Here is a 24,738-nt window from a genome sequence, read left to right on the forward strand (position 1 = left end):
AGTTAGATATCATGAAGTCAAGAGGAAACAGGAGGTCTAGAGAAGACAGGATGAAAGCTCCCATTCCTTGAGTACCTAGGGACAGTGCAGAAGTGACAGATGTGAGGGGGCTGGCAGAAGTCATCTCAACCCTCCTTCCTGCCAGCATTAAGTAGGCCCCTGAATCTGCCATGGATCAGTACTGAGAGACCTGAAATCTTCAGAAGGAACATGTGCCCTGCGTCTTTCCAGGTCTGCGTGTCCATTCTCACACAGGTAAGCCTGAGTCTGTCATACAGGAAGAAACAATGTAAAGGGTTCAGAGAGTTAAATCTCAAGTTCCAACTTAAGGTGTGTTCAACTATGACCAAACCAGGACTTAACCAAATCTGACTCAGGGTCATTCTCTTCTGAAACACTTTGTTTAATTAAAAAGAAAAACTAGTGAAAACAAGAGTCAGAGACAAGGCAGACTGACTGCATCTTCCTCCAGCTCAGTTCTTCTGGGCCATGAACTTATTGTATCCATCAGTTCAATAAGGTTGTGAGATATCCTATGTGGCGGGGGGAGCAGAATCACACAATCCCTGTTATCTCTTCCCTCTTCTCTACATTTAATAGCAATGCTCTGAGGCTAAATAAAAAACTGTACCGTTGTTAAGTTATTAGGAAAGAGAGATGGTTTGTAACACTGAGGCAGGGAGGGGGGCTCAAAGAAGAAAGGGCATTGAGGGAAAGTTGATCTGGGGGCGCTTAACCTCTTCCTGTACACTAGAAAAGACCCTACTAATATGTAAGGTATGCAAGCACTGTACAACAATCAGAAACAAATGAAATGATGGCTGCGGAGTAACAGGATTCAGCTGTGGGCAATGGCCAGGAGGCAGCTTTTGTTATGAATAGATCATCTGGATGGGAAGCAGGCCTGATTTCAACCCTTGGAGTAGGTCTTTCGGGGTATGAGAAAGTCCTGGGGCCCATCTGGACTTCCTTAGGAGAAAAGAGAAGGGAAGAAAACAACTGTCAGTAAAATATATGGCATGATACGGTACAGTCCTCTGAGGGTGACTTAAATGGAAACTGCACGTTATTAATTTGTATTCAGTTTGCAAACCAATGACAATGATAATTGCCCTTATTTTTTTTAAATAAAAAAGCCTAACAGTGGGAGTGGAGGGAGCAGGGCTAACATTTGCCAAGTAGTTACTACATGACAGTGCATTTTTATTGGTAATCTCCATGGTGATCCTGGCATTTCCTAGTTTACTGAAACTATGAATCTTGAAGCTAGAAGCCTTCCCACGGCCACACAGATGTCATGTGGTAGGATGAGGATTTGATTTGGACCTGTGACTTCACAAATTCCTGTTTTAAGTGGCCACCTCTGAACAGTTTAGGAACTGTCGAGTCTAAGAACATTTGAGGTTCTGAGGAACCGGCCATTTGCCTTCCTAGGCTTCACCATTTCCAGGGAAATAAGTTTTCAGGAAAAGTCTATGGACCTCTTCAAGGGTGAGGGCCCTAAAAACCCTATGCTTGAGCAGAGCCCACATCAGGAGTCCAACGACTTGCCCTCTCTCTGCACTCACTAGGTGGCACAGAAAAGGAATCAGGCTGACTTTCAACCTTGTGAATTAAAGAGAACACATAATGTCTTTTGCATGTGATATCTGCATCTGACTTGCCATTGAGCTGGCAATTTGAGAACCTGGCTCCTACCTTAGGAACAGATTCCAGGCGCAGGAGCTATTTTTTGACTTTACTACTTGACCAAGCCCTGAGCCTTGTCAGGACAGAACAGCCCTCCATGTGATGAACTCAGTCAGCATGGGGAGATGCAGACAACGGAATCTGTGCCCTCAGCCCACGGCACAGAAGAGGTGCATCTTGGTCCCCCATCAGGAGTAACAGCTCCATGTAGCAAGTGATCAGCTTGGTTACTTCCTGGCTCCCTTCTTGAAAAGACAGGCAGGAATATTTTCTTGCCAGGATGTTGGAAAACTAGAGGGGACATTAGAATAGAAAGCCACAATGTGCTGTCCCTTTCAGTCTTCTCCTCGGGGCTCGGTTTAGTCTTGCATTGCCATGCGCTGATTATTTGACTTTCTGTATTCTTCACTATGTTACTAGGAAATATTTAATCCACATTTCTGTCTGAGTTCAAAGGACAGACTAATGTAGCTAATCCTGGTAAGATGCAAACAGCAAAGACGGCCCAATAGGGAGGGGACAGTTAAGATGGAAGTGGGTTTGGGTAAAAGAAATCTGGGTCTCATTCTCATGCTGGACCACAAAGACTGCTCAGTTTTCAATTTGTGCCTCTAATGGGTTGATGTAAGAAGATAACTGATGTTTACACTCAAGGCATTTGTATTAATTGATGCTCTCTACTCATCCCAGGAGACTTTACATAACAGCTGCCTCCTAGGATTTCAGGGCCATTAACTGAGATCTTATATGCTAAGCAACTATCTTGGTTTCTGAAAGAGCAGTCGTCTGATAAAAGGCAGGAAAGAACCAGAAGAACCTGGAGCCTGTTGAAAATCAAATCTGCCTAGAACAGAGGCACAGGTGTTCAGTAAGCATTTCACTTAGTCTTTCAGACTTTGGGGAGATGGTTGAAAATGATACTGGACTTGTCCAACTTCTCAACGGAGTTGGGAATGTCTGACAGTCAACCCCCAAATGACAAGTCATTCTGTTAGGTACCTGAACAGACGTCTAAGTTCTAGCTTCAGTATACGCAGACTGTAATGAAACTCACTATGTAATCGTAAGACTCTCAGTGTCCCCGGTCACTGCTATGGAGCAGGAGATGTGTGAACTCCTGAGAGTGTAAGGGCAGGCAGAGGGCAGACTCTGAAGGCTCTTGAATAGTACTGGAACAAGTGAGAGTTCTATTGTGTTGTTTTTAAATGGAGAAATAATCCCCATTCTCATCTTGGCCACTCTGCAGTTAGATGTCTCCAAGCCTATGGCTGATGTGGCTGATGGTTCATCTGCATCTGCATAAGACATGGTCATTGGTTCTACTGTCTGACAGTTTTGGGGTGTCACAGGCTGTGTAAGTGCTGCTCACAGAGCTCCACCTTGGCCCTGGGTGGAAAGCACATGCACTTTCTTCTCTTGGTGAGTCAGAACAGAAGACACCGAGCCTGAAATAAGTTTCTCCAGAAATTCACTGCCTTACTTCAATCTATCTATCTTTTTCCCTAAATCCACCTTTTCCCATGCCCCTTTTAATAAATTACTATTATTTGTGTGTGTGTGTGTGAGAGAGAGAGAGAGAGAGAGAGAGAGAGAGAGGGAGAGAGAGTATGTGTGTGTGTGTAGGTCATAAGACTGCATTGAACCCTCTGAAGCAGGAATTATGGGAAGTTTCAAGCCACTAGATATGAGTGCCGGATGCTGGCATTGGATCCTCTGGAAAGCAGCAAGTGCTCTTAACCTGAACCATCTTTCTAGCTTCTCGCCATCACCCTTTGCTTCTTCATGCATGCAATGTACCAAACCTGCTGTGTTGACCTTGGCTTTTCAGTTATTCAACCAACTCAAGTAGAAAGACAACTCTTAAAAGGCTAGCCTTGGATACTTCAAAGGGGAAAGAACCCTAGCCCGGGCTTCAAACCTGCTAGTGACAAGATTCAGCTTTCATCTCAGCAAACTGTTCATGTCTTCCCTTACTCATGGCATATCTTGTCTTGGGGACTTCATTTGAATTTAAACTTCCTTTGATCCCGTTTGCATAGCTATACTTTATCCACCACTCTCTCTGCTCTGGAGAGCTTGGTGAGGATGAGCATTGAGAGCTGGAGAGTACAGAGCACCAGCCAGACCAACACCCTGGAGGAGGACTATGCTCATGCGGTCAAAGGCAAAGAAGTTCTTACACTGAGATGTCCCACATCAAATGCATGACCATCAAACAGTCTCCTCTCAGGCACATAGCTTCCCCTCAGGATCTCTGCAATTCGGCAGTTTCTACATAGTTCTAGATACCTCCAGAAAGTATGTAAGCAACTTTATTTTTCATGAAAAGATAGAGCATCTATAAAGACCAATGAATCACTCAAGTTCAAAAATAAAGGCTTTTCATTTATTTATTATGCCTTTTGACCTAATATTGAAAAACAATGTATATAAGTAGAGTGAGATCAGAAACACCCTTACATGTCTCCCATGCCATCACCCACTGGTCTCCTCTAGAGTCATTCCCCAGACAGTGCCTCATTCATTTAGTTTAAAGTGTTGATCTGGCCAGAAGAAAGCTGCTGCAGTTACAGGTACAGACATCATCAAAGACATCAGAGCAGCTTGTCCTCAGTGGCAGTGAACATACCCTCTGAGATCATAACTTTGGGGACGAGGCCCCTCCACATTCCCCCTAGACCCTCCTGCCTCCCTGCCATGGCTCTAGGCCAGCACCTGGATATCACAGGTGTGATATTACGGAGTATGAATTATAGAGTGGTGTGACAGCGTGGCAAGATGCTTATCCCTCTGCAGTTCTGGTATTTCATCCAGAATTCACACTCAGTTATCATGAGTGTCAGCTTTGTGTCAGGGATTAGATAAGGGGGAAGCGATGCAGAAATCTATTCTGTCACCCCAAATAAGAGTACTGGGTGTAATCCCTTTAAAGTTTGTCCCATGACTCCATTCTGATGGCTCATCAAGTAAGTAAATGGCCATCATCATAACAGCACGCCTCCTCTTGCAACAAAGTTAATAGTTGCTCATGCTCATTTATGAAGGAACAGAGTTGAGCTTTGAGGAATGAGTTCAGAGATAGGCCTGCTACTCACTATGCAGCTGGGTAACTCATTCTTTCTCAGCACTAAGGTGGGGATAACAATGTTTACTAAAGACAATATAAGAATAAGTATAAATATTTTTGAAATCCTTACCCCACGGTAACTCTTCAAGTGTTCATGGGTTGTGTTAACTGAAGAGAGCAGAGTGTGGCTCCATAAACTCTTTCCATTTTATATTATGTTGAATGTAGAAATGTATAAGCACACTCACTACCTTGCAGAGCAGGAGTGGAGAGAAAATGAAGAGCCGTTAAGAGTGCCAGCTGTGGTAGGGCTGGCTGGGTCTTCTTTAGGCCAGTAACTTTAATTTTCCACAAAATGGGAAAACTCTGCATAGTGCTGAGCAAAGGAATGACATAATCAGAGTTATTATTTGAGGAGACCTCCCTGGTTATTATGATGAGATTAAATGGTCAGGGTCTAGGAAGAAAAAACGGAACTGGGTCAGGAGATGCCATAGCATACTGTAAGATTTGTTTTTTGTTTGTTTTTTTTTTTTTTTTGAGACAGGGGTAATCTGAAACTCATAATGTCTCCACTCCAAGTGCTGGGATTGCAGACATGTACCCCTAGTCTCATCCAGCCTCATGTTGTAGTTTTATATGATGAAATGTAGAATTAGAGCTATCAGTACTAGAGTAGAGAGAGATGCGCAGAGCCTTGTGTGCGTCATCTGCGGAGGCAGCTGCATGGTGACAGGCATGCCAAGAAGTCTTAGCTTTCTCTATCTCCACTTCCTGTTGTATTTGTTCCTTCAAATGTTTCCCATATTCCAGGATAGAATTTCATACAGGATACATAGTATTTCAACTTTTTTCAAACATAAAAAGTCCAGGGGCAAAAAGATGGCTTAGAGGGTAAATGCACTTGCTATGTAAGCTTGGAGACCTGTTTTATCCCTGGAACCCACATGAAGGGAAAAAGAAAGAACTTACTCCACAAATTAGTTCTGTGTTCTCTACACTTGAATTACATGCCCCATTATAACACACAACAACAACAACAACAACGACAATAATACCCTTAAGGTTCTTGGGGCACCTCCGGATATTATGTGCACCCCCCATGCCAATGGTCTGAATTCCCATGCTTTCTACTTGAAACTTCACCCATGTGTAGCCACAGCTATTTTCAGGTTTAGGCTAGAATTGTATAGAGAGGCTTCTCTGTTACTCCACTATGCTTCTTCTAACTGTAACGTTGAGTTCGCCAACGACAGATTCACTAAGGAAGTTACTAGTGAGTAGTGATCTGATTTCAACCTGTCTCAGGGTATGTTGCAAAACTGACTCTCGGGATGTGTTTCTGCCAAGTCACTGTATGACCCTCACAGGGGTCTCCCTAACAATGGCAGAGCATGAAGAAGCAAATAGTCTCACTGAACCTTCTGGTGGCTCAGCGCTATTTTGGCGATGGTTCTTGTCCTTCAGTGGATCTTTTTTATTAGATCCCCTTTAAGAGCTAGAGATGGCACTCTTATTCTAGATATATTGCTTTTCATTATCTTCTGTGAGTATATACCATGCATTTACTCTCTGCTTTACTATCTCAGACACAGTAGCTAGTCTTGGCCCCTTTACTTTGTCCTTACTGTTGATATTTTCTACCTCCATTTTACATGCCAGAGTGCCTGGAGATAAAGCTCTTGATACTTTAGCAAACCTTGCACTGGTGATCTGGTCTCTGGTCCTTTAAAAGCTTCTCAGATTATAAGATAGCTACGGTGCTGTGTTCTATGTAGCTGGAGTAGAGAGTATTCAAGGTGGAGAGAAGTTGACAGAGCTGTGACGACAATTTAAATAAATTAACCTTCCCCCTTCTTGATGCAGAAACCTCCAAATTCCCAAACTTTCTAACAAGAGGTATTATAACAGAAGTGTTTTGTGAAATATATTTTGAAAATAGAGGCACATACACAAATTAGAGACAGCATAAAATACTGGAAACAACTACGGTATTCTTGAACTGCCTGTCTTATGACATGCGCCTTCTTTACCTATTTCCCCAAGTCAATCTACATGCATGCTTCTAGCTCTGTCCTAATGAAGGTAAAGTTTAAGCTTGCTACCATATTCGACCCCTTTCCAATTAATACCAGAATCTGGAGCCTTCTCATCCTATACTAGACAATCATTTATGAGCACGAAGTCTTAATTCAGAATAATCTGTTTCAATACTTCAGGACAACATACATAAATTAAGACTACAGCATGAGATGAATGACCAAGTTTAGGGAGAAAATGAAATAAGCAATTATTCCATTAGAGAGAATATTTTATTTCCTCCATGATTAAATCATCTTTAACCACCTGGCTTCATTTCAGACAGAGTTCAGAATCTTTAGCAACTAAGTGTAATAGCTGGCAGCAGAGTGTTGTGTGATTGACTCATTCATTCATCCCTTCATATGCCACATGACTTGCTGGCCATGGCAGCTGCTGGATAGAGGTATGAACAGTGTCCTGATTTGCTCAACTTGTTGAATAGGGGAGTAGAAAAAAGCTGGATTTTGGCTCACTTTGCAAAAAGCATTTCCTAGCTTTCAACAAGTAATTATCAAGTGCCTCCCTTTCATTCACTTCATAATTACCAAATGCCTAATTAAGTCCCAGGTTGTGTGTTGGGAATGAAAGAGGGTCAACAGTCCCTGTCTGGAGAGGTTGACAGTCTATGGTAGAGCTCTGCAGCCATGGAATGATGCTGTCCAGAACCTTCAGTGATGTTAAGCATGATCTACTAATCATCTGCTCTAAGCATTCTAGAACTCATTTCCTCAATTTATAAAACATACACAGATTTTAATACAGTCTCCATAAAATGCCATACTCACTGGAGAAATTTTAAGTAAATTATGTCTTAGATGAGAATTTTGCTTGTTTGGTTTTGTTTTCTGAGACAGGGTTTCTGAGTGCAGTGTTTCCCTGCTGCTCTGGAAATCACTCTATACCAGTCTGCTCTCGAACTCAGAGATCCTCCTGCCTTTGGTTTCCAAGTGCTGGGATTAAAGGCATGTGCCACCACTGCCCCACCAAGAATATTTTTTAACATAATGGATCAATATAATATCAGAGTCCATGGCAAACACAATTAGACAAAAATCCACACGAAGAAATGCAGGGCTCAAGCGATGGCTTAGCTGTAAAGAGAACATATTGCTTTTGCAGAGGACCCATGTTTGGGACCTAGCACCCATGCCCATGGTTCACAAACTCCTGTAATGCCAGCTCCAGGGGATCCCATGCCCTCTTCTGGCCATAGAAGTTGCCTTCACACATTTGACACACACTTACGCAGTGACACACACACACACACACACACACACACATACACTTAAATAAAAATAAATTTAAAAGAAGGCACAAAATTTATGTCTATACAACTCATACTGTTATCTTCATCTAGACTATATTTTTCATAATCCAAATATCATACACAATATTGCCTCATCCAAACCACACAGACCACCTACTTCTGGAGTTAATCCATCATTGTTAGCTAAAAGAGAGAGAGCAAAAAAAAAAAAAAACAAGACTTGTAAATGTGGCTAAGATTCTGAAAATGGGCAGATACTTCTAAATGAATGGGGAGGGGTATCCTAAAGGCAGCCATAACCGGCCTTCTTAGAAGAGTTGATGATGACAGAAGGGCAGGTGAGGACCACAGGAACCAAGATCAGAGTGACACAGCAACAAGCCAAAGAATACATTAACCACCAATCCTGAACGAGGAAGGAGACAATCCTGAGGGTGCACAGCTCTGCAAATAATTGATTTCTCGTGAATGCAAGTTATTTTGGGTTTTTATCCTTCAGAAACATTAAATGTGTGTGTGTGTTTGTGTGCATGTGTATGTACATGTACACATGTTTATTTAAGGACTAAGTTTGTGACAATTTGTTATAGTAACAATATCTTTTGGTTCCCAGTGCTAGAAGAAAAATATGACCAGTTGTACAACAATTCTTATTGAGAAAAAAACCCCAATAAAAATTACACAATCCCACTGCATACAATACATTAGAAAACAAACTGTCAAGTGGGATTTTGAATGGGGCACAATAAGTGACACATCAAGATGCTAACAGAGCCGACTTTCATCCCTTCCTACCTTGTTTTACTCCACCTCCCACCCTCCCATCTTTTTAAAAATCAATCTTTTTTGATTTTAAAAAATATGTTTATTCAACAATGAGTTCACACTTACAGTAAGTGGGTAAAACTGTACATGGAATTTCTTTATGTTTTCGTCTAGATATTCCCGATGTAAACATTTTGTCTCTATATACATATTACTCAAGTGTACTCACGTGCACATGCACACGCATGCATGCACACTAGCAACACATATGTACAGTGAATTATATAATTGTCTGGATTATTTGAGAGGCATTTGCAGCTACAAGGCTTATTCTTACCTGAACACTTCAATTTAGATATTATATATATACAGGATATTCTTGCATATCAACACGCGCAATTATCTGGTCAGGAACTTAAGCATTGGTGAAATTCTATGACCTAATCTGCAAACTTTATTAAGCTCATATCAATAATCCCAATAAATGCCCTTTATAGACTGTAGCCATAAGGGATAAACATCTCTAGTGTAGGAAAGTACTGAGACAGCAAGAGGTCTTCTGTGGTTTCCTTAGCAGCCGTTACTCAGGAACTCCTTCTGAAAATGTCTTCAACTGTTCTGACCCTGGCATTTTTACAGTGAACAGGTAGAGCAATTTTTAAAGGACTACTTCATTTGGTCTTCTGATATTTCTTCTTAGACTTTTACACTGTTACATTTGGTTTAGGCACTGGGGCAGGATAATGGCTGGAGAAGCATTGTATCTACATGGCAGCTTCTTGGAGGATCTTTGTTAAGAATCAAGGGCCAAACCTATAAAATTTCTCATATAAACCTCAAGAAGTGTTATGAGAAAAATCTGTCTCCCATAAGTTCAGCCTACCGAAGAAAAGCCAAGTAGTCCACTGCCCTCTCTCATTACTGCTTTTGTCAGACAGGAGAGTCTGGGCAAGTACAGCAACTAGCCTCTTCTGTATCGCTCTCTCACCAAGCGCCTCTGCTGCATCATTCTCTGACCAAGATGCCTCTTCTGTACCACTCCTTAGCCAAGCGGCTTCTCCTGCATCACTCTCTGACCAACCTGCCTCTCCTGCATCACTCTCTGACCAAGCTGCCTTTCCTGTATCACTCTCTGACCAAGCTGCCTTTCCTGCATCACTGTCTGACCACATTGCTTATATGCCTGCAAGTGCTAATGATAGGATCTACCATCTCTCAAGTGTCTACTATCACAACCCCAGACAAACTGTCTTGACATCCTCTCACCCCCAACTCCCAATATTCTCTACTTGGCCTCCCAGCATCCACTCAGGTGTCTCTTCAGTATGTTCTACAAACTGCAACTATTTACATGCTTGGTAAACCTAGGTGTCGTCCCTGTACTTACAGTCTTTACACAGCTGGTCACACATCTTAATCCCAGTCCATTTGGGCCCAATGCTTCTCCAGCTTGCTGATTTCAGCCTTCCCTCCAGTCTCACACCAATGCTGTGAATTTTCCTGACATCTGCTGTCACACCCTCTATTTCTCTCCCCATTGCCAGTTACTGACACACACACCCTTCCCCCTCACCGCTGGGACTACGCTGAAGTCACTTGTTCAGTCCCCCAGTTCAAACACCACTGCCTTATTAAAGCCTTCTTGACCTAATCTACCAAAACCAGCAGGTATGCAGCTCTATGCCATATGGTGGGTCTTCTCACGGTGGTTGCAGCACACGTATCACAAGGAGAAGAAAAGCTAAAACTTGCAAGACATCTTGCAAACTGGTAAGTGCTTCTGTGTCTTTCACTAACAAATGGTAGGTCCTCTAGATGACTCCTGAACACATATATCTCCTTCACAGCCTACCAATATAATTCACTAAGGTCTTAATATCTGTGGCGGTTATCCCTTTATCTGCCCAGGCTCAGCACAAATTCCTAAGTTGTATCGTCTATTTCTCTTAGAATTTCAATGGATGTAATAATTCTGTACTTATTTCTTTCATTTTTCATGTTATTGTACAATTGTTGACTTTTCCATTATATGCAGCTCAGTTTCTTCATTAATCGGGTACAACAACATATGAATATATACTAGTTTAGCCCTCTAATAATGGGGCTATTATGATACAGGACTAGGCTCTGGGTCTATATTGGTACACAAGTGCAAGAGTTTCCCCGGGCTTTTCAAAGACATGGATTAGTAGACTGTAGGGCACTTACAATCTTAAATGTTTTTTGACGTGATTATGCAATTTATACTTCCTCTAGGAAGGCATGAAGCAGAGCATTTCTCACAATTTAGAATTACACATCTCTGACTACCGGCTTGACATCCATCCCCTCTACTGAACTGTGACTGACTCAAGATCTGCTTCTACCCACTGTTATGTGTCTGTCCCCTGTCTGGCTCACAGTAAGTACTGAACAAAGGAAGGTACTCTGGAGCTCAGACATTCTGTATGTGAACATAGGTCTGCCTCCCTAATCACAAAACCTGTGGTTATTTTTTTCTGCCACATTTTCCTTATCTACTACAAAAAAAAACCCAAAACCAACCAAACAAAAATGATGATCAGCTGTATGGTATATATTACTTCCCAGTGTAATAGGAGTGATCAAATGAGATTATGGACAGCAAGGTAACAAAAAAGGATGATAATTGTTACTAATGTTTATCAACTTTGCTCCTGGACCAGAGAGAGGTCCTGGGTGGGGTACATGAGAGAGGTTTGTTGATGGGAACTGTCCCATGCATGTATATGGATTAACATATGACTTTGTGGAGGCAAGTAAGGTTTCAAATATCACTGCAAGGTGAATAAGGGAGACCAATTCATGTTTTCGAGTACAAACTGCACCTGTGTCCCAAATTGTTCACCAACACAAAAGAAGCCTGTTGAAGTCCCGATCAAACCAAACATTTTAAAAGTGTCTCTCTTCCTTCCTTCCTTCTTTCCTTCCTTCCTTCCTTCCTTCCTTCCTTCCTTCCTTCCTTCCTTCCTTCCTTCCTTCCTTTCTCATCCTGTGGCATGGCCTTTTAACTGTGCTCAGGCTCAAATAAGAGCTGGGCAAAAAAGCTGGATAAAGCACGGTCCTCCACTCAGCATTGTGGGCTCAAAAGTAAACGCCAGCTTCATATTTACACAGAAAGATCTTAGGCTTTTGTGGTTTCCTGTTGTGCCCTGGTGCATCTGCACTTTGGTTTCTGGGTTTGTCTTTTGAGAGATACAAACAGGCTCTCTCAGTATTCAAGAGAACATAAAAATTCCACAGTCTCTAATTGTTAGCAGATTTTACTAGATACTGTCATGGCTCCTCAGAACAGCTGGACCTAAGCCTACCAAAGGACATCTTCCTTGAAAGGATGGAGATTTGAGAGACCCCTTGTGATGTGCCCCAAACCCATCAGGGTTTTATTGTCTTCACTCTTTCAACCATCTAGCACACATCTTGGCTCTCATCTATGTAAAGGGTCCTTTGCTAGGGACCAAGAAACCAGTTGTGGAAAGATACAACTGTCCTTTGATGACATTGCTGCAGGCCTTTTTAAATCCTCCATTTGAAGAGTCTGTGTGCACATTACAATTACAGATTCTGTGGCTCATGGTGTGTCTTTCTTGTAGAGCACATGCTGACCATACACAAAGCTCTGGGTATTAGCCTGGCACTAATAAGTAAATAAATAAAGTAAAATGAAACGACCGATTCTTATCTACTACTTCCCAGAAAACCTTGCTAAATCAACTCTCATGGTTGGTGCTAGAGCTTCTCAGGTCTGTTTTGTGCACATTTAATTGAGTTGAACTGGCTTACAGCTCAAGAGAAAAGTTTGAGAGGGTAACAGTTAGTGACACATAACCTGGAGTACTTTCTGAAACAAACCAGACGCTGACCAGCTGTAGGATCCTTGAAATTCAAGCAAACAATGAAGGAGTTACTGAGGATGCCATGGAAATAGCTCAGGTGTTTGCTTAGATGGGCACCAAGTTGTTGCTCTTTCGCTTTTTAGCTGTGGGACACTGTGCAAATCATTCAATTCCTTGGAGATTTCTTTGGAAAAAGGAAAGGAATAAAAGAAAAGAAAACACCACATGTTCTGATTCCCAATTTCTGTGCATCCAATTCCTTAAACATTTCACACTGAAAAGCATGGAGGAAAAAGTCAGTTCCTTGTAAGAGGAAACCCCATAAACAAGACCACCAAGAACAAGTCCATTCTCCATCACTGGGACTTGATTCACAGGGTCTGCTTTCTCTCTATAGGTTATCTGGTTCCTTTCAGGTTCTGGTAGGTTTTCAAGAGCATACCTCATAGTCCCAAGGACAGTTATAAGATATTCATCCAGGCTTTCAAAGAATTTATGTAAATAATCACTCTCTGATACCACTTCCATCATATATAGAGGAGGAAATAGAATTAATTTAGTATTTTATGTGAACCCCAATTAAGACTTTTAACTTCTGTTGAACTTGAATATATAAACAATAACCTTTATTCTAATTAAAAATATGGCAATTAAATCTTTACTATATACCTGTGAATGTTTTGCCCAGGAAAGGACTCTAATGTAGTTGTTATAATTAGAGATTCTATATACAGATTGCCCAGGAAAGAAATTGGTACATAAGTATCTGATTCATTCTAGCCATCATTATTATTAAACATAAGTGTATCCCTGATCTTTAACCTGTTGTCCAACAAATTCTTCCTCTTTATAAACCATGCATAGTGCCCCATGCCTTTAATCCTAGCACCTGGGAGACAGACATAGTGAGACCTTTGCGAATTTGAGGCTAGTCTGATCTACACCATGAGTTCTTGTTTAACCAGGGCTACTTCATGAGAACCTGTCTCAGTAATAACTCTAACAACAACAAGATGTATAAACCTAGGTACCATTTTTTCTTTTTTAAACCAAGATTTTACATTCTTAAACTTGTGACTTCATGTTTATTACCCATTTCACTAGAGATAGAAATTATCATCTATTAATATATGTGTTGGGTTTATGATTTTTAAGCCATGTGTTAAATTTTATATATGCCCCAAGAACAGATCACTGAAGTAGACATTTCCCCAACTGTTAAGGGATTCAGGCTTCTTGTGAAAACATGGAATGAGAAAAGGTACAACTGAGCCCTGCTGTATAATAGGAGGCACAGTCAACTAAGGATGGTACAAGAAGGGAAAAAGATTCATGGAGGTGACAGCTGGGAAAAACATACACTGTCAACTAGTCTTGTGACCCTGGAATTCCCATGGATGGTTTTGCCTCAGTTCTTCCCCTTCCTATATCTCAGAACTTTCTTTTGTTTTCTTCATCTGAACACCACCTCACAATAAAATAATGCCTATATCAGCAGGGGTAACAATTAACACAGTAAATACTTAATATGTGTGCAGTATGAAGGTGGTAAGGGATGAGAGTATATTCTCTCTTTAGGAAGAGTAAATGTAGGCCTAGTATACGTGCCCTATCTACGAAATTACAAATATCAAAGGTGCTTAGTGATTTATTTGGTAGTATACAATAGTAGTTAAATAGACCTGGTAGTTCTTTATGCTTAAACACATCTGGCCCAATGAATTCAGATAAGAGCTGCACGTGCTGGGAAACAGAATGAAAGCTGTGGGTACCAGGAATGAGTGAGAGCTGGGCAGTGAGTAGATCATAGAGTCTGCTTTGCACAGTTAGAATTCAGAATTGTGCAGGAATTTCCAGGAAGAGCAAAACCATCTGATTTAGTATTCATGGTCTCCTTCTCTATGAGTTGATCAGGGTGTAATTCTGCTTATCAGAGAAAAGTAAATCCTTATAAAAAAGTACCTGTCTGTTCCTATTGTGAGTCACCCTTCCTTCTCAGGGATCCATGCCCAATTTTAAAAAGGTCTAGTTATCAGGGATGGTGATGCCTCCAGAAGTTGCCTTGTCCCTGACTTCAAGCTCTATTATGGAGCTATAGTCCTGAAAGCAGGCAGCTTGGTATTGGCACAAAAATAGACAGGTAGACCAATGGGATCAACTAGAAAACCCTGATATTAACCCACACACATATGAACACTTGATTTTTGACAAAGAAGCTAAAATTATACAATGGAAAAAAGAAAGCATCTTCAACAAATGGTGCTGGCATAACTGGATGCTGGCATGTAGAAGACTGCAGATAGATACATGTCTATTGCTATGCACAAAACTTAAGTCCAAATGGATTAAAGACCTCAACATAAATCCAGTCACACTGAACATGTTAGAAGAGAAAGTGGGAGGTACCCTTGAACAAATTGAGCATAACACCAGTAGCACAGACACTGAAATCGACAATTAACAAATGGGACCTACTGAAGCTGAAAAGCTTCTGCAAGGCAAAGGACACAGTCAACAAACATAAAGGCAACCCACAGAATGGTAAAAGATACTCACTAATCCCATATCTGACACAGGGCTAATCTCCAAAATCTACAAAGAGCTCAAGAAGCAAGTCTCCAAAGCACCAAAGGATCAAATCAAAAAGTGGGCTACAGTGCTAAATAGAGAATTCTCAATAGAGGAGACTAAAATAGCTGAGAGGCACTTAAGAAAGTGCTCAACATCCCTAGCAAGCAGGGAAATGCAAATCAAAACAACTCTGAGATACCATTTTACTGCTGTCAGAATGGCTAAAATCAAAAACATCAATGACAGTTTATGCTGGAGAGGATGTGGAGAAAGGGGAGCACTCCTCCACTGCTGGTGGGAGTGCCAACTCGTACAGCCACTATGGAAATCAGTATGGAGATTCCTCAGGAAAATGGGAATCAGTCTACCACAAGACCCAGCAATTCCACTCTTAGGCATATACCCAAAAGATGCACATTCATACAACAAGGACATTGGTTCCACTATGTTTACAGCAGCACTATCTGTAATAGCAAGAACCTGGAAACAACATAGATGCCCCTTAATGGAAGAATGGATGGAGAAAAAGTGATACATTTACACAATGCAGTACTACTCGTCAGAAAAAAAAACAATGGAATCTTGAAATTTGAAGGCAAAAGGATGGCACTAGAAGAAACCATCCTGAGTGAGGCAACCCAGTCACAAGTAGACAAACATGGTGTGTACTCACTCACATATAGATTTTAGACATGAATCAGGGGAGTGCCAGTCTACAATCCCACTGCCAGAGAGGCAGGGAAACAGGAAGGACCCTAAGAGAGCTATGCCTGGTGCGCCAGAGAAGGTGGGATGAGGCAAGATCTCCTGAACAGATTGGGAGCAGAGGGTGGGGGAGGGGAAAGGGAGCCAGGAAAAAGAGAGGGAGACAAAAGGAAGGTAGAGGAGGACATGGGGGAGCAGGAAGGTTGAGTTGGGGGAAGAATAGAGGAGAACAGGATGAGAGATACCATAATAGAGGGAGCCATTCTAGGTTTGAGGGGAGATCTGGCACTAGTGAGAACTCCAGAGATGTAGAAGGATGACACCAACTGGCAAACTAAGCAGTAGTGGAAAGACTACTTTAAATGCCCCTCCCTGATAATAATTTTGACGACTAACTTACATACCGTCCTAGAACCTCCATACAGTGACAGATGGAAGCAGAGGCAGAAGCCCACAGCTAAACACTGAACTGAACTCCTGGAACCCAGTGACAGAGTGGGAGGACTGATGAGCAAAGGGGTCAAGACTGGGCTGGTGAATCCCAGAGAAACAGCTGACCTGAACAAGGGGGAGACCTTGGACACCAGACTGATGGCTGAGAGGCCAGCATGACACCCTGAATGTGGATGTGAGTGAGGAGACTCAGGCAATCTATGGGGCTTTGGGCAGTAGATCAGTATTTATCCCTGGAACACAAATGGACTTTGGGAACCCATCCCACAATGAGGGATGCTTTCTCAATCTGGACACTTTGGGGAGGGCCTAGGCCCTCCCCGGAATGAAATGACAGACTCTAGAGATCCCCTATGGAGGGCCTCACCCTCCTTGGGGAATGGAGTGGGGATTGGATGGGGCATTGGGGGGCTGACAGGAGGGAGATGGAGCTGGGACTGACATGGGAAGCAAGCTTGTTTCTAATTTAAATATATAATAAAAAATTGTAAAAAAAATGTCTAGTTATATCTTCAGAAATTAGAGGAAATCACATAGTCATGAGTTACATGGAAACCTGGGGTCATTCAGACAGCCAAATGAGAGGAGTATGAGTCACTAAAGTCCTGACCAGTCTATGTCAGAAAGCACCCAGGCAGATCTGTCTATCAAAAAAAATGCTTCCAGCTACAGAGATCATTCTTCATATGACTTCATATAAAACAAAAACACTGGTTGAAAACCCAATCAAACAGAGTTTTCACAACTGGAGTTGGTTGATTCTTTGTTTTTGACCTGCTTTAAGATATAATTTGGTGGGCTGGAGAGATGGCTCTATGGTTAAGAACACTTACTACTCTTCCAGAGGTCCTGAGTTCAATTCCCAGCAACCATGGTGGCTCACAATCATCTATAGTGGGATCTGTGGGATCTGATGCTTTCTTCTGGAATAAAGGAGTACATGGACATGGAGTGCTTATTTAAGTAAAATAAATAGTCTTTTTATAAGAAAAATATAATTTGGTGAAGAGCTCAGTTCCCACAGGATAGTACCAACTTAGGCCTCTGTGTTGTGTTGAGAGAGTCTGCAATCAAGGAGAGAAGACAAAGCCTTACTCACCATGAACTGACCATTCCATGTTCTATAAGCTTCCACTGGCTGCATTCCCTGTCAGTCAACCACACCAGAGCCAACAAACTAGTGAGGTGTGATCTGTATTTCAGCAAACCTCTATAGTTACTATCTTATATTTTTCTGGGCGTGTCTGCTCATGTAGTCACCTACAATACTGAGCATCTACTATGTGTCAAGTATAATGCTAAGAGAAAGTTAACTAGACATGTACTATTTGGGGACATCCTTCCATTACCCCCTTTCGAGTGGCATGTGCCACATTCTGGCATTACTCCATAGTACAAGGTAAAGAATAGGTAATGCATCTGTCTCTTTCTCTACCACCAATTTACTTCATTCTTTAGAAGTTCAAAAAGACACTACAGTATGACAGTGACTTTCACTTCTTGACACTTAAGACTTAGTTCTTTTGAAGTGAATATATACTAAATTCTTGAGACCACAGCCAAAATATCCACTCGGTTTTCCCATCTGAACTGTCTGTCCTGTTGACAGGAGGGAGACTGTGATAGGTCCATTAAAAAGAAACTTTCCACCAAAGATCTCACTTCTGTTTGGATCTTTGGTCTCTTAGAAGTTATTTCTTCTGGGGCTCTAAACACTGGCTAAGTAGAGAAGCAGACAAGCTGTTCTTAAGGGCAAAAATAAAAGGTGTGAGTATTTATTCAAAATTTAAAAAAATAGGCAAGAGAAGCTTGTCTACTCCAATTGAATGTAGGAAGAGAATTAAAAAAAAAACAAACGGGTGACGTTCTGAGTTGAAGCCACATGGGACCCAGTGACTTCATATATGTTGCAGTACTTGGTATCTTGCATAGCGCTCAGTGCAGACTCCATAGTGGCTGTCTTCAGCATCAATTCCAGCCACAGGAAAGGCACAAACCCTTGTATCACTGCTACGTATTCCCTCAGCAGCCATAGAACCATTAACCCACTAAATAGAAGAAAGAAAAAAATCAATGTGTTTTTCATTTCATGCTCTTCCACAAAAACATTTTCATGAGTTGGGAAGTTGGTGGCATGTTTTCAAATTGCCAGATTCAGTATGTGACCACAAAACAGCAGGGGAAGAAGGAAGATTAAATAGAGTCTTACAAATGCCATCTTCCCGGGGGAGGATGGTGACAACTGATGCCGTTTATTTTTATTGTTTTCTTTATGCTAGTGACCTCCTGAATGGCAGTGATTTGGAAGGCTGACAAGAAGGGCAAATGGATACTGTGGTACAGTGTGGTCCGGGCCCAACTCTGCAGTTCCCATCAGCCTTTGGAAAAGATATATCTTGTGATACTCTTGCCTCTTTTCCACAAAATACATGTGTGCCGAGCCAACCCATCCTCCAGCCTGCGTCTCCTGTCTCTGCCACGAGCTTAGGGTAGGAGCTCTGGAATCCCACAGCTGGTGTTGCAAACCTAGCTGGCTGTGTGACCTTGGTAGCTAGTTAGCTTCTGTCACTGAGCCTCAGATCAGGCGTTCTGTGCTGATAGGGTAAGTCTGAGAGCTGCGTGAAGTTATGATGAGGATATCCTCACAGGCCACTATAAAATGCAATAAATATTTGTTGTTACTATCACTCCATCAAGAGTGTCCTCTAGAACTTTCTACCCTCTGCTGTTTTCCCTGTGTCCTTGGGATGGGAATACATCTAACACCCACTCCCCAAATACTCAGGGCTCATCAGGAGGAAACTGAATTAGTTTTCCCTTCACTTTAAGAGCTCCTTAGGACAAGATGGAGTCTTTTGATGAAAGCTAGGCTCAGGCTAGATGCCAGGCAGTCTTCTGAGACTTTTCTTTCTGACCTTTCACCTGCTGCCTGTTGTGTTTCTGGTGGGCTTCCAGAATCATGATAGCACAGCCCAGCTTTCATAGGAATAAAATGGCAGGATATAGCTGTTTAAGAAACTGATAAAAATGCTTTTCAAATTAGTTGTGCTAGTCACAGTCCTGTGGTGTGTGACTTTTAGATTCTCTCTCTCTCTCTCTCTCTCTCTCTCTCTCTCTCTCTCTCTCTCTCTCTCTGTCTCTCTCTCTCTGAGTGTGGGGGTGTTGCATACTGTACAAGTATACCTAGAGGTTAGAAGACAACCTCAGTTTATCTTCAGGAACATCATATACCTCCTTGGAGACAAGATCTCCCATTGGTCTAGAGCTCACATAAGTTTAGGATGGTTGGACAGTGAACCCCAGTGATCCTCCTATCTCTGCTTTCCCTGTGCTTGGATAAGAAGCACACTCTACCAGACCTGGTATTTTCACATGGTTTCTGGAGACTGAACTCAAGATTTTCATGGTGGGGAGGCAGACACTTTATTGACTTGGGCTACTTTCCAAGCTCTCACTGCGGTTTAATGGGCATTTGCCTCTTCCTTGGCAGGTGCTGCACGCACAGCACCCCTAGTCACCCTTTACTTTGGGAGTGTGGGGAGGGTTTTCTGAGACGGTTTGAGACAGCTGCAGCAAGCCATTAGTGACAATACACAAAGAACCCAGCTCTAACAACATGGTGTGTTCTGAGGTAGACGTTACTTTTCCAGGCCCAGAGTTGCCAGAGCTGTGGGCTCCATCTGTCTTTCCCAACAGCACCAAGGTCGGACTATAGGCAATCCACATGCTTCTCAGTGTGTTCCAGAGCCACTGGGAGGAGATCAGGCCCTCCTTCTGAGGGCACAGGGAAAGGGAATGGAGGAGTAGAGACTAGAAACGGAATGTTCTAGAGGTCTGTCTCAAAGGAAGAGAGAAGAAGAATCCAAGAGTGGATGCTGTTTGTCTCTGGCTTTAGTTCTCACCACAGGATTTCTCCTGCTGGTCAGCACTTTTGCCATGAAGTCCCCCACAATGTGGTACCCCCACCATGGGATTCATTACCCAAGCCAGTGCTACCCCCTCCACCTCCAAGAACTCTCAGTGAAACATGCCCCCTTTATTTTAAAATACTTGGCCCCACATATTTCATTACATCTGTGTACTTTCCTGCCCTCTCAGCTGATGGAGTTGATGCTTACTAATCTTATGTAAACATATCCCTAAGCGTTTTATATGCTAAACTAAGGAGGAGACTCTTCAATTCTAACCTGATAACTCAGGGATTATGCTCTAACCCTAATGAATTATCTTAAACAGAAACACTATAGCTACTCTCTTGTGCCAGGGATGCTACCAAGTTGTTCATAAAGGTGACCTGACTCAATTCTCTTCATCGCCATTGGAAGATACCACTTTCCATATATAGTAGATGAAGAAACAAAGAAACAAGGCACTGCTAGACTGAGTATTTTACCTAAATTCCCTTCGTAGGGAGGCCAGGAAAGAAGTCCATCCCTTTGAGACTCGGTGGCCACTTCGTGACAGAGAGCTCCTATCTCTAGGCTCATGTGGGATGGAAGAACCTCCACACCTCCCGGCTCCCACCAAGTCATCCTGGAGAATACTCCTGCCCATCGGACAAGCTCACTGGGGAACTTGCTGCCAAGCTGTTGCCTGACTTGACAGCTCCTGCAAGGGAGGTGCTGGAGCAGTGGCAAGGATAAGCTCTCTCTGACCCCATGACTTTTTGGCCTCTGGCTAACCCCTCCTGTGTGTGATCCTGTATTTTGAAGACTTGGTAGTGATTAACTCTGAGCAAGCAGCTCTGCTTTCATAAAGTTAAAAAAGAACAGCGTTTCCCCCTTGCTAATTAAATCATGCAAAAGGAAGAAAATGTGCGGCCCACACTTGTATCTTCTAAAATATCAAAGGCCCCATTAGTATGTCTTGTGTTCTGCCTCAGGCCTTTTCTCCCAATTCCTGGAGGTAACCGGGTGCTGGAAAGGAAGACCTTCAGAGAATTTACCAATATTCAGTTCTTCGGCCATTCATTCACTCATCTCTTATTTTATGGTGATTCAGAAAGAGGCAACCTGAGCAGCACAACCTATTCCAGGGACTTCTGCCTCGTTTATGCATTGAACTGGAAATACCAGACAGGGAGAAAGTGAACCCTTTAGGTCACATTTAAACCACTTTGTGACAAACCCAGGGTGCTTTTGGTACCTGTGTTCTGCTGGTGAATTTTCCCTGACAGTTGGTGGTTTTATTTGCCAGACCCACAACAAAGGGTTCCTTGAGCTTTCCTGGGAGTGATTCCCCAGTCCTGGGCCTCTCGTAGACTTCACAAAGGTGTTATTGTTGCCTGCTTGCTGCGCTCCCAGAACCTGAGGGAGATCAAAGGCACTCAAGACCACAGTCTCCCTCCTGCCACAGCATTGAAGCTGATGACTAATCCCTTTAGCCTAAAGGTCTCTTCCCACTAGCAAGTACACAGCAGGGTGGTGGTGAGGACTGTATTTCCAGTTCAACACAATAAACTGACATTTCATGACTACAACTCACTGTACCCAACTGCAGCTGCCCATCAAATTTATTAAAACCCCAACAGTTGTCCCATGTGAACTATTTACGTTATTGGGACATTTCTGTAAGCATCATCACTATTTTTGAATGTCTCCGATGTGCATGTCCTATTCAGATAAAATGCACGTTATCCAAACACTCTATTGTACAGGCAGCCTTGCCATCTATATGATGGAAAAAGAATCTGAGGCTTAGACAGGTTGAGTGGTTCACTCAGGTTGCAGGGTCAAAAAAGATGCAAGCAGATTTTACAACCTGTATCTGGCACCCAGCAAGCCTACAATCTCTCCATCCTGTACTGGACAAGCACACATGATATCGAGCAGCACTGGGGGGGAAAAGGGAGCTTTGAAACCATACAGAGCAAACTTTTAAGTTTTTGTTCCAGAAACCACCATTTTTGTGACGTTGAGGAAAGCGCTAGAGTTTTCTGTCTTATTTTCCTAATCTGGAAAACCTAGATACAGTAGGAAAAGCCAGTGTCACCCCACGAACAGACTATGGTACTGAGGTAAGCTATGAAGTCAACTCTATCCACAGGGACTGCTTCATTGAAGGGGCCGAAGAGTCTGAGACTGGGACTTGAGGAGCTAGGTAAGTTGAAGACAGTAGGGATTTAAACAAGTTCAGATCATTTCAGTGAGGACAAGCTTGTAGCTTAGACCCATGTCAAGGTAAAGGCGAGCTGGCTTGCTGTTCCACACTTCTGGCGGAAGCAGATCTAGCCTCTGTATGCCTGTCCTTCCAGCCGAAAGAGAGAGGCTGAGACTTCTAAAGCCAGTTAAGGACAGTATCATGAGCTCAAGCAGAATCTGCTTTTGAGGACCCTGAGCGACAATATTTTATTATAATTCCATCTCCTCTATAGGGGAGCATATGCTATCTGTTTGGTCCCAGAGTTTAGCAGTCAAGACAAAAGAGTATGATCCAGTCAGTATTACCCAAAGCATCTACCTGTGAAGAAAAGCTCAGTTATTTAGTAGCTCTGCTCCCAAGCTACAAGAATTTTTCCCTATAGCTTACTCCACTCTCTGCTCATCTCCTCCTCCTCCGCTCTCCCCTTGGTTTTATTCATCTGGGAAAAATCCAAGGGGTCGTCCATCTCAGTTTAACAGAGCAATGACTTTTAAATAAAAATATGGTAGAAATGGGTACTTATCGAAATGGAATGCTCTCAGACTCATGCATTTAAAAAAGACATAAATTTTAGGGCAGGCACTGAATTTTACTGCAATCTTGTAGAAAGCCTTTCTACTAATTCATGAAGAAAAATTAACAAAGTGAAAATTGCTTATCAGTGTTCTTTTGAAGTCATGATATGCAGCCCAGTTCTATAGATCATCAGGACGCTCCCAAGGAGATGGATTTATAGCAATGGAGGGAGAGCTCAGTGGCCAAGGAAAACAGACAGCCATTTGCAGAGGAGATGTAGCTACCCTGTGAGGAGAGATGTCTGGATGGCTTTGCTGTCTTCGAGACCCAGGTGCACTCATGTTGCACCCTCTCATCTTTCTCAACAAGTTGGCCTCTGGAAAATGCCCTGGCAAAATCTTAGTCAGGGTGGGGATGAGAGAGACAGAAAGAGTGGAGGGGGTGAAGAACCCAATAGTTCAAGACTTTCCCCTGGGCTGCCACCATTGTATGTGGTGACCTTGTCTTTGCGGTGCACTTACCCCCATGTGACAAGATGATGTTCCACAGATGACAGCTAGCCGTGATGTCACTGGCTGTCCCTCACAGATGAGACCATAACCTCTCACATCTGCTCCAATCACTCCTGGGAGAAAGTAAAACCAAACAGAATCTTCTTGAGAGAGAGAGATAACCAGATAGACAGACAGACACAGAGATAAGAAAGCTAAAAATAAGCAAAATAATACATTTTAAAAAGGTCACATAACAAGAAGAATCCCATGTGTAATCTCAAAGACTATAAAATAACAAAAACAATCAACCAACCAAATAAACAAAAAATATTGCTAGCCAAGGGCAAATTAGGAAGAATAATTTTGTTTTTGCTTGATTCTGTTCATGTATGGCATCTAACCTTGTCAGAATAATACCACCTATAATTATTTACATAAAGGCAGCAGCCATGAGACATCTGTGCCCATTAAATACCCTTCTCTACGCTGTGTATTACAAGGATCACTTGCTATTAACACCGTATAGCAGATATAATTAATGCCATATACACCAAAGGAAAAGCAGATCCACAGAGGCTAAGTGACATGTCCAAGGTCAAAGTGCTAGCAACAAGCACGCATTTCTGGCTGGGATCCCGTTTAACCCCAGTGTCAAGGAAGGCAAAAGCAAAGGAACAGTGTGATGTCTCAATCTTTTTGACATTCAAGTCTCCATTCTTATTTCTACACCCTTGCAAAGCTCCAAGTGTGAAAGGTGGGTTCCTCTTCTAAGAATGTCATGCAGCAAGGAGCTTTCCAGCAATGTGGGGGTGGGTGGGGGTGTGTTCACACAGCTCCTCTGGATTCCTTGATACTTGGAGAGCAAGTGAGGATGCTAACATAAAGAGAGCTAGTTAGAGTTCCTCCACCTTCATTTACTCAAACAGCCATCAAGAACCTTTTTTTCCATTTATTGATTTATTGATTTATTGATTTATTTATTTATTTATTTATTGGTGCAGCAGTATGCTGTATGACTTCATTATGAAGGGGAGGTGAGGGATGAGCAGGGTGGGGAGGACACTGGGATGCAGAGGGAACAGCTTGAGTTCAAGGCATCAATTCGGTACTTGCTCTCAATCTACAGTACGCCTG

At 42.4% G+C, this 24,738-nt stretch overlaps 1 protein-coding gene across 7 annotated transcripts in view; it reads right to left on the reverse strand.

Annotated features, from left to right (window-relative positions):
* Fggy (FGGY carbohydrate kinase domain containing) overlaps window positions 1–24,738 on the reverse strand; it is a 407,006-nt gene that overhangs the window by 145,278 nt on the left and 236,990 nt on the right. For all 7 annotated transcript variants that reach the window (XM_040757148.1, XM_040757147.1, XM_040757146.1 and 4 more), the window contains one exon: window positions 23,632–23,735. In XM_040757148.1, the coding sequence (XP_040613082.1) occupies window positions 23,632–23,735 (104 nt within the window). The remainder of the gene's footprint in view (window positions 1–23,631; window positions 23,736–24,738) is intronic.

Source organism: Mesocricetus auratus, unplaced genomic scaffold (genome assembly GCF_017639785.1).
Source record: "Mesocricetus auratus isolate SY011 unplaced genomic scaffold, BCM_Maur_2.0 Super-Scaffold_100014, whole genome shotgun sequence".
In the NCBI taxonomy this organism is placed as follows: Eukaryota; Metazoa; Chordata; class Mammalia; order Rodentia; family Cricetidae; genus Mesocricetus; species Mesocricetus auratus.